General features: G+C 50.1%; 1 protein-coding gene across 1 annotated transcript in view; it reads right to left on the bottom strand.

The window, feature by feature from the left end:
* The window catches only part of eefsec (eukaryotic elongation factor, selenocysteine-tRNA-specific), a gene marked incomplete at its 3' end in the record, with an annotated part of 17243 nt that extends 6361 nt beyond the window's left edge, over positions 1 to 10882 (bottom strand). Inside the window, exons 1-6 of the mRNA XM_083668517.1 lie at positions 10370 to 10882; positions 6950 to 7157; positions 6636 to 6732; positions 5952 to 6116; positions 4448 to 5104; positions 1664 to 1820 (exon numbers count right to left, since the gene is read on the bottom strand). Of these exons, the coding sequence (XP_083524643.1) occupies positions 1664 to 1820; positions 4448 to 5104; positions 5952 to 6116; positions 6636 to 6732; positions 6950 to 7157; positions 10370 to 10673 (1588 nt within the window). The 5' untranslated portion in view covers positions 10674 to 10882. The remainder of the gene's footprint in view (positions 1 to 1663; positions 1821 to 4447; positions 5105 to 5951; positions 6117 to 6635; positions 6733 to 6949; positions 7158 to 10369) is intronic.
* Positions 10883 to 11109: the final 227 nt, after the last annotated feature.

The following is an 11109-nucleotide window of genomic DNA, read 5'->3' as shown; positions in this document are numbered from 1 at the left end:
CTCTCTCTCTCTCTCTCTCTCTCTCTCTCTCTCTCCCTCTCTCTCTCTCTCTCTCTCCCTCTTTCTCTCTCCCTCTCTCTCTCTCTCTCCCTCTTCCTCTCTCTCCCTCTTTCTCTCCCTCTTTCTCTCTCTCTCCCTCTTCCTCTCTCTCTCTCTCTTCCTCTCACTCTCTCTCTCTCTTCTCTCTCTCTCTCTCCCTCTCTCTCTCTCTCTCCCTCTCTCTCTCTCTCTCTCTCCTCTTTAGAATAACTGTCTGGTGCCAGGCTGGTGGCCCTTAGGGGTTTGTGGGGGATGAGTTTGGGGTCAGGGACGGGGGGGGGGGGGGTGAAGGGGGGTATCGGACAGTAGTGTCTGTGTGAGAGGGGCGAGGTTGTGGAGGGGTTGAGATGGCTTTCAGAGACTAACTAACTAACTATTCTCCCTCTTTCCATTTTTCTTTCTCTCTCGCTCCCTCTCGATCCGTCCATCTTTGATCATGTGCCTCGATGGAGCATGAGGGGAGGACAAAAGCACAACACGAGAAAGAAGGTCAACCCAAACACACCAAGGGCAGCGAGGGGGCAAGGGTTAAAGGTCAGACGAACGCACAGCAGTGTCACACTTCGTCTTTGTGAGAGTCTGAATACTGAACGTCTGTGTGGTGCTGGTGGTTGTGTGTGCACATATGTGGGACAGTGTATCAGGGTTGGGGGGTCAAGCCCTTTTAATTTCAATTCTGTCAATTCAAACTGTCAATTCAGGAAGTGAACTGAAATTCCAACTGAAAATCCTTTGTGCTTTTCAATGAGGAAAAAATGAAAAGATATGGAATTTGGCGACACCTGAACTGATTGAAATGAAAAAGAGCCGCCCCCCGTGTGTGTGAGGGGTGTAGAAGAGCATGTGTGTGTGAGGGTGTGCATGCGAGTGTGAGTGAGTCAAAAGGATGTCGAGTTAGGATTCTCTTTCTAAATGTTTTTGTTTTCTCTTCCCGCCCTGGCGTGGAGCCGTGGATCGGAGCGACAGAAGGTAAAATAAACAAGAGAGCAGACTTCCCCCGGAACCACGGCAACCCCCAGAGGAATCCTGGGAATGCTGCTCGGGATTCCGAGGCCCACCACTCACACCACATCCTGACAAGAGACCACGGACCCCGGAGAGAGAGAGAGAGAGAGAGAGAGAGAGAGGGATAGAGAGAGAGAGAGAGAGAAAGAGAGGGATAGAGAGAGAGAGAGAGAGAGAGAGAGAGAGAGAGAGAGAGAGAGGGAGGGAGAGAGAGAGCAATAGAGAAAGAGAGAGAGGGATAGAGAGAGAAGGATAGAAAGAGAGAAAGAGAGAAATAGAGAGAGATAGAGAAAGAGAAAGAGAGAAATAGAGAGAGATAGAGAAAGAGAAAGAGAGAGAGAGAGAGTGTAAAAGAGAGAGGGATAGAGAGAGAGAGAGAGAGAGAGAGAGAGAAAGAAAGAGAGGGATAGAGAGACAGATAGAGAGAGTGTGAAGACAGACAACAGGGAAAAGAGAACAACAGATCCACACTTTGCCTCTGAAATGGCAAATTCATGGTATTTGTGTTGCCAACAAATCATGACATTCCCTGATACCTGACTGTTAATATTCGGAGTGTAACACAAATGCATTCATACAGTAATTAGTCATTTCTGCACCCAAGCCCACCGATCCTTACCTGGCACCCGGATCTTAAACTTCCCACTCTGTCCGAACCCGCCCTCGATGACCCCCGCCTCGCCCGTCGACAGGGTGACCTTCAACCCCACAAACAGCTGCAGGTTGGTCTCCTTCTTGAACAGGTTCCGGCCAATCACAGTGTAGTCGTCCGTCACCTGACCGGAGAGGAGGAGGAGGAGGAGGAGGAGGAGGAGGAGGTGGGAGGAGAAGAAAGGAGGGAGGAAGGAAGGAGACTTGTCAGAGGCACCAATGATGGATAGAGCACAATGAAATAACACAATAAACATGGAAAATATCATAGATAATATTAGAATACTATCAAATAACATCCAAGCATATAATGTGATTACAGAGGGCAGTGTAAGCATCCACCAGCACAGAGCGGTTAGTGTGTGTTTTGTTTTTGATGTTCCTCCTCTCTGATCTCACACACGCTGCTACATGACCTCGTGTGTTTCCATGCTGCCACTCTGTCGCCATCGTGGGGCGAGGGGAGGGGGGGGGGGGGGACCGGGGGGGAAAGGGGGGGGGTGACCTCTCCATGACTCCATTTTGTAGCCCTCCCTATCCAACACAACGTCAGCCCCGCCCCCGGGGCCCATGGCCCGTCGTCCGTCTGTCTGTCTCTCCTCCCCTCCCCCCCCCCCACTCTTTCATTCCCTCCCCCCCATCTTTCATTCCTCCTCACATTTTTTTGTTTTGTTTGTTTGTATTTTCCCCTTTATCTCTCCATCACCGAGACTCTCTCACCCGTCACTGATCTGATAAAAGGAGGGCACCACTATGTCTCTCTATCCCCCCCCCCCCCCCCCCCCCCGCCTACACCCCCCCCCCCCCCCTCCCAACCCTTCCTTCTCTCTCTCTCTCATGACGGTTGATAAAAACCCAGTCGGTACACAATGTCTGTCACACTGTATGGAGGCATATGACTCAAGGAGACAGTTTCATCTCTCAGAAATGTCTAGTATGCACAACACAGGACTTCCTCATTCTGGGAGGGCACGAGAGCGCCACTGGTAACCACGTCACATGGCCAGGGTCTGACCTTACACACGGAGGGGTCAACATCAGGGTCAATGAGTTGCTCCAACTGTGGCGCAAGCTGTCAACAGCCTGAGGTGCAAACAGCAGTAACACTTGTCCACACACAACTTGACCTTTGGCCTGTGTACACTCAGACACACACTCTAGTGTGCTAGCGAGATGGATGACAAGAGGCGGTTCCCCGGGACCCAGATTAAGCCTAGTTCTGGACTACAAGCAAATCACACTTTCAATGGAAAATCTCCACTGAAGACGCTTTTTTAAAAATCAAGGATTAAGTCTTAATCTGTGTCTGGGAAAGCGGCCCTTAGAGAGTCGTGAGCAGACACTCAGACTGAGGCTGAGAGAGAGGAAACAAGCTTAGGAAGAACAGAGGCTGTTGTCGGAGGACACGGCGACAGAGGAGCGGGAGAGAGAGGGAGCGAGGGAGACGTTACCGAGCAGGCGGAGGTTCGCAACGGGTCACGAGAGTGAGGGAGGAGAGCACGAGACAGAAGGAGGGTAAAGGTGAGAGAGAGAAAGAGAGAGAGAGAGAGACACAATGGTAGAGCGAGATAGAGAAAGAAAGAGAAGGGATGGGGAGAGAGAGAGAGAGAGAAGGAAGGAGAGAGAGAAGGAAGGACATGTGGCTACGTGGCCATGTGGGTATTCGTGTGCCACTCAGGTGTGTCCAAACAGCGCCAGTCGCAGACGGCCAGACAGGCTCCGCTGGCGTCAAGGGGGGCCACACGTGTGTCACAGCAGACAGCACACGCCAAGGCCCCACATACCTCCCCTACTGTATGTGTGCGTGTACAATGGTGGCTCAGTCCCAGCAACACGCTTCAGTGCCACCAGCAATGAGAAACATCCAAACAAGGACCAAAAGAGAGAGAGAGAGAGAGACAGAGAGAGGTTAAAGAGAGAGAGGTGAGAGAGAGAGAGAGGTGAGAGGTGAGAGAGCAAGAGAGGTGAAAGAAAGAGAGAGAGAGAGAGTGAGAGAAAGAAAGAGAGAATGAGAGGGGTGAAAGAGAGAGAGCGAGAGAGAGAGAGGGAGAGAGGTGAGAAATAGGTGAGAGAGCAAGAGAGAGAGAGAAAGAAAGAGAGAGTGAGAGGGAGAGAGAGAGAGAGCGAGAGAGAGAGGTGAAAGAGAGAGGGAGAGAGAGAGGTGAGAGAGAGAGAGAGAGGTGAGAGAGAGAGAGAGAGAGAGAGAGAGAGCGCAGAGAAGAAGGACAGAGACACGGCATCAAGGGCCGGGGAGACAGAGGTGAGAACAGGACAGGACAGAGGGATGGAGGCAAGGAGGTCAAGTAGAACAACAGAACCCATGAGGACTAGAAACAGAACTAGAATGTCGCAAGAGTAAAACTAGAATGTCGCCAGAGTAAAAATAGAAATAGAACTAGAATGTTGCCAGATTAAAACTAGAAATAGAACTAGAATATTGCCAGAGTAAAACTAGAAAAAGAACTCGAATGTTGCCAGATTAAAACTAGAAACGGAACTAGAATGTTGCCAGATTAAAACTAGAAACAGAACTAGAATGTTGCCAGATTAAAACTAGAAATAGAACTAGAATGTTGCCAGATTAAAACTAGAAACAGAACTAGAATGTTGCCAGATTAAAACTAGAAATAGAACTAGAATGTTGCCAGAGTAAAGGAGCCATATTGTTGTGTCTACAGCCTGGGTGGGCGGGTGTGACTGCTAGTTTAAGGGGCTGATCATGTGACTGTAGATGAGGGTGTAGACTGCTCACCCTCTCCACCTGGCCCTCCTTCTGTTTGCTCTTGTAGATGCGTAGACGGGGCAGGGTGGTCTCGCCGTAGTCCTTCTCCTCAAAGCCCTCCAGCAGGCGCCCCTGGAAGGCCAGCCGACACGCGTTGGCGTGGATGTCCGTGTCCAGCTTTGAGCCAATCACCAGGCACAGAGAGGGACACGTGACCGGTCGCTCGAACTCTAACAGGGCCCACTGTTCCGGGTCTGCCGCCGCCCCCGCCCCCACCCCCCCTTGGCCAATCACATACTCTTCCTGGTGGAAGTACTCCCTGTCGAAGGAGAAGGGCTTGTCCAGGGGGCTGGGCTGGGGGTCTGAGGGGGGCTGGTTGGAGTCTGTGGGGGGGAGGGGGGTGTCCACAGGGGGCAGGCCGAAGAAAGTGACCTTGGCCATGACGGTCTCGTGGCCCACGGTGATGTGGAACTTGGCGCGGGTGGCAAGGGCGCCCTTGAAGTAGCCGATCTTCCTGGCGGAAATGAGGGCAGCGTGGATGGTGTGCAGGGAGCCGGGGGTGCACACCACGCCCCGCTCCAGCAGTTTGGGGTCGAACTGCGTCACACACACGCCCACGCGGTCCCCTTGCATGGCGCCAGACACCGGCCTGCGGAACATCTGCACCGACTTCACCTTCTTAGTCACCTGGAGGACAAAGAGGGAGGGAGGGAGGGAGGGAGGGAGGGAGGGACAATCAGACCATGACCCATCAAACGTTCATTGTCAGCGCCTGAATAGTTATGCAACAGACACACAATAGACAGGAGTTACAAGGCATAACTATATATAATGCATACAATCTTTCATCGTCCTTGAGTGAGAGGATGAGTGTTTTTCCAGCCTTTTGCTGCCACCTAGTGGTGGAAGTAATGACTAGTACATCAGTGTTGATCACAGGTTCCCATGCAATAAGCTGGTGTTTAGACTGGGCTGAGCTGCAAGTGTGAGTGACTGCATCTGGTCTAAATTAGCCAGCTCCTGTACTGCCAACCCCCCCCCCCCCCCCCCCTCTCTCTCTATCCCACTCTCCCCCTCCCCCCTCTCTATCCTGCCCTCCCCATAAACACACACAGACACATCCTCCAACCCCACATTACCATCCGTCCCTCCCTCCCTCCCTCCCTCCTCTTCCAGTCAACTCCTGAACTTCCGACACACTTCAGAGTTTCTACTCAAGCACTCCTGACACTGGGAGCGTTGCTGGTCCTAGCCTGGTCAGTTGAACCAGGGCGGTCTATGGTCATCTACCACATCAGTCATTTTCCATTGGGGTACATTGGGAGCAGTGACGAGAAGCACAGCAGCCTTCTGTACAGAACCACTTGAATTAATGTTGAAATAACTTTATAAATTGATGTCAGCTAAAAAGAAACCTCAGCAATAATACACAGAATCATTGGCAGTTCATAGACTGCGGGCCAATAACCACTGATTATTGATTCATGTTCCTTGACTGGTCATGAGAACCAGAGTTCTCTGGGAGTGACCATACCTTGAGCGTCGGGATCTCCACAGTGTCATTGACTGCCAGCGACCCCTGTAGGATGGTTCCGGTCATGACCGTACCCTGACCGCGGATGGAGAAACAGTGGTCCACAGCCATGAGCAGGGCACCCCCAGGGTCTCTGCGAGGGAGGTACGTCTGGCTCTTCAACAGCTAAGACACACACACACACACAGGAACACCAAGCAAAGTTAAAACTGCTGTCATAACATTGTAAGGTCATTGTGGGCACACACACACACACACACACACACACACACACACACACACACACACACACACACACACACACACACACACACACACACACACACACACACACACACACACACACACACACACACACACACACACACACACACACACACACACACACACACACGCAGCAGAGGAGCCAGGCCTAATCAGAAACACATCGAGTGTTGAGTCTGTCTGTCCTGTGGATTCATAAACATAGCCTGACACTGTCTCTTGTGTTGAATGTATTGGTCAGAAGAACCCCCTGATGGGTCCATCATACCTCTCATTCATATAGCTATACAGTATAATAACATATACTAACTTTTTGCTGTATTATTTGAAGAGCATATATTATGATTTCATACACCAGTCAGGACACCAACCCACACTACTAATTGTGCAGGCAAAACCCAGGGACACCAGCATCTTTACCTCTATTAGCTCAGGCACTCCCTGGGGCCCCTCTGTGTCAGGAGCCTCAGGACCCCCAGGCTTCGCTGCCACAGCAATCACAGGACAGTCTTTAAATCTGTGGGATGTGACCATAGTTAAAATTACAGTGTGTTTTTGAATGTGTGTGTGTGTGTGTGTGTGTGTGTGTGTGTGTGTGTGTGTGTGTCAGCTGACTACTCAAGTTCAAGCATTTTATGACCAAATGAGTCATCTGCACTCACAGTTTGAAACCAACCAGAACTCATCTAGTTGTTCTGTGTATGTGTTCCACGTACTGCATGTGTGTAGCCTACCTGGTGTTCTCCAGGGTTTTGAGCAGTCTCTTGGTCATCTTGTCGATGGCGCTCTGTCTCTTGTTGAGGGGCAGTAGGTCAGTCTTGTTGAGGATGACCACCATGCGGGGGCAGGTCAGCTCTCCTATCAGCAGACACTCAGCCGTCTGAGTCTGCAGTCCCTTCACCACATCTACCACCAGCATCATCAGGTCAATGATCTGAGCCCCTGGAACACACACGCACGCGCACGCACACGCACACATACACTCACAGTAAACCACTGCAGGGCCATTCTTGTACACACTGCTCTGGTCTGAACTTCACAGGACACTCTCGGAGGCCATAGTGATGGACAATAACCAATGGAAGAACAGGAACAGACACAGACAACCAAGAATAACATCAGAACAAGCAGTGAAATGGAAAGAGGGAAGGTACAAAGAGGGAGAGGGAGGTAGAGAGAGGGAGAAGGGCTAGAGGGCTGAAATTAGAACCCTAGCTCGCTTGGTTGTCTTTCCTCTGCCTCTTTTCTTTCCCTAACTTTGGCAGCCGTTCTTTCCTGTGCTCCCCTCTTTTCTCTCCCTCTCTTTGGCTCCCTCGTTTTCCTGTGCTCTCCCCATTGGGGACAGGAGGGGAAGTTTATTACATACCCCGATCCCCACACCTTCCTTCCGCCCTAATCTACAGCATGTGCCATCCACAGGGACACGCCGGCTTTACATAGCAACCACCAGCTATGTACATTGACTCATACAAACTACAATCGCTGTGTGTGTGTGTGTGTGTGTGTGTGTGTCAGGCCTGAGTCCTTCACCTCTCATTGTCAATTCCAGATAGAAATAGGCCTAATAAACGAGTAGATGAAAACCTCATTGGCAGGCATGATGAGACAGAGAGAAAGAGAGAGAAAAGGGGGAGCAGAGCTGGAAAGAAGAGAGAGGGCATGAGTAGGCAGGTCCTCGGTGGGTGAGGAAGTTCCTGCAGTCCCCCTGGGGAGTACGACCATTCCGAAATTCAAACCTCTGCCTCTGACCCAAGGAAACTGTTCTCCACATTTTCCTCACTCCTCAACCCACCTCCTCCCCCCTCCCTGTCTGCGGATGACTTTGTCACCTACTTTGAAACTAAGGTTGATGACATTAGCAGCTCTTTCTCTCTGCCTCTCGCCAACACTGCTACCACTCCTCCCAAACCCACTGCGCTACACTCTGTCTCTGGTTTATCAGCTCTTTCCCCCCCCCCCCATCTCCCCCGATGATATTCTAAAACTGGTCACATCCAAGCGGGCAACCACCTGCCCCCTCGGTCCTATCCCCTCCCTCTTTCTCCAATCCATCTCCAAAGACCTCCTTCCGTTCCTTACCACCATAATCAATTCCTCTCTATCCACAGGATCTGTCCCAGCTGCCTTTAAGACAGCCAGAGTCAAGCCTCTTCTCAAGAAACCAACTTTTGACCCGTCCGCTGTTCATAACTACAGACTGGTATCCCTTCTCTCCTTCTTATCTAAAACCCTTGTGCTGTCTCTAACCACTATCTCCTTCAGAACAACCTCCTTGACCCTCACCATTCCGGCTTTAAGGCTGGGCACTCTACTGAGACTGCTCTCCTTGCTGTCATGGAGGCCCTCCACTCTGCTCGAGCTTCCTTCCTCTCCTCTGTTCTCATTCTTCTGGACCTGTCTGCTGCATTCGACACAGTAAGCTACCCGATCCTTCTCTCCATCCTCTCAGAACTGGGCATCTCTGGCTATGAACTCTCCTGGTTTGCATCCTACCTGGCCGATCTTACCAGGTGACGTGGAGAGGATCACTGTCCACTCCACAAGCCCTCACTACTGGGGTCCCCCAGGGCTCTGTCCTAGGGCCCTTACTGTTCTCCCTCTATACCAAATTTCTTGGCTCTGTAATTTCCTCACATGATTTCTCCTACCACTGCTACACAGATGACACTCTCAACTCTTTCTCTCTTTTCCCCCCTCAGACTCACAGGTGGCAACACGTGTCTCTGTGTGTCTTGCAGACATATCTACTTGGATGTCAGCCCACCACCTCAAGCTCCAAGACTTCTCCATCACAGGAGAGAACTCTACTGTGACCTCCTCCCAGACGGCCAAGAACCTTGGGGTGATCCTTGACAACCCCTTATCCTGTGTGGCGAACATCACAGCGACAGCACGCTCCTGTAGATTCTTCCTCTACAACATCAGAAGGACACGTCCATTCCTCACCAAAGAAGCAGCACAACGCTTGGTCCAGACACTTGTGATCTCTCGCCTTGACTACTGCAACACACTCTTGGCCAGGCTTCCCGCCTCCACCATCAGACCTCTGCAGCTCGAATGCTGCCGCCCATCTGGTGTTCAATCTCCCCAAATTCTCCCATGTCAGCCCCCTCCTTCACACCCTTCACTGGCTCCCAGTAGCAGCTCGCATCAGATTCAAGACCCTGGTGCTAGCCTACCGGGCAGCAATGAGAACAGCCCCTCCCTACTTGCAAGCAATGGTCATCCCCTCTACGTGGATGCAGCAGTCATGCTACTCGGTCAAGGCTTTTCACTGTCCTGACACCCCGCTGGTGGAACGAGCTTCCTCTTCATCCCCACTACCCCCCGTACAGTTTCTCTACTGTAAATAAATTAATTTAAAAAAATAAAAAAAAATAAAGGAATTCTTCCTTCTTCTAGCATTGTGACTACCAACGGCCTCTAGTCCTAGCATAGACAGCATAGCATATTGGAGGGGTCAGTGTGGGCTCACGTTGTAATGGTATTGGCTACCATACATGGTCCAGTCAGGAACAGTGTCAACTATAAAGTTCTAGAATATTCTTCGAGGAAAATAATATTTATGTTGTATCATAAGTAAAGTTATAAGCCTTGGGCATAGTGTAGCATAATCCTTCCTCTTCTAGTATGCATGGTCTATATTGTACATCGGTCTGTGTGCATTCACTAACATGCTTCAACAACATACTGTATATCGCTTGATTCACATGGGAGTGTTTGTGTTGTCCTTATCATGCAGTTATGAGTCGCCCTCTGCTGGATGGTTCCGGCACTCCTCAGACAACACAAAGTAACTTTGATGAGGACCACAATGTTCTGTACTATACTGTAGGTAGTTTACAAGCCTCAAGTCAATTAGGCTAGTCATGAACATGCAGCGCCCATCTAATTATGCCATAGTATTTTACCTTAGAATACATTCATTCGCCGAGGCTTGATAATTGATATGGCCTTGACTCAGAAGCGTGTCACTCTGGACAGTTAACTGGACAATCATAAGCCTGTTACGGTGGCTACTGCATGTCATGTAGGCCTAAAGGGCAGCATAATTGTCTGTCCTCCTGCCACTTACTTAGGCTACTGTGTCCTGACATAATCGATTTCTCTAAGTCAACAGTAACGACATATGAGTGGGCATTCACTCATCTTACCCCCGATGATGGTGCGAATGAGAGACGCGTGTCCAGGGCAGTCAACCAACGTGAACTGCAGGCTGTCATAGCCGTGGCTTTTGCTCTCGTCCTGCAGCTGCTCCGGGAGGTCCACTGTGAAGGAGGAGAAGCCGAGATCCAGGGTGATGCCTCTCTCTCGGGATTGTGGGTTCTTGTCGAAGGCAGCCGTGGATGCTGTGCTGCTGAGAGCCCTGGCAAGCGACGTCTTCCCGCTGTCAACATGCCCAAGCACTCCCACATTAAAATTCAGCGTTTTGCTGTGGTTCTTAGTCGAGTCTGCCATGACTGATTTCTGTGACTGTCGCAACCTCGGCTTGCTTGACTAGATGGACCTTGAACTCTTGCAAACTTTCCGCAATTATGATAACACAACTGACACACTTTGCGTTGCATTCATTCATTCACTTAGTCTGTTCAGTGAGCTCTTTCAAATTTAAATGTCAATGAAATGTAACCAACTTGCTGTCAAAATGAAACTTTTCTGTGAGCCCAGATGTCAGTAGTTCTTCCTGAGTATCAGTAAAATTCGTCCTCCACATTTTACATTACATCTCTCAAAGTAAATTGAAAATAGTTTTTACTTTCAACATAGTGATTTCACTTGTAAGAGAAGATTACATGTTTTTATGAACATCTTATTAATTCATATTATTGGTATAATTTGATGAATTAGCACCAGACTACAGGTTGGTAGGAACCTTGTATTAGTTATAGACCAG

The sequence above is a fragment of the Argentina silus genome (assembly GCF_951799395.1).
Source record: "Argentina silus genome assembly, chromosome: 4".
NCBI classification, from domain to species: domain Eukaryota; kingdom Metazoa; phylum Chordata; class Actinopteri; order Argentiniformes; family Argentinidae; genus Argentina; species Argentina silus.
Note: the sequence above shows the minus strand (reverse complement) of the source record. Positions and strands in the feature narration are given on the sequence as shown.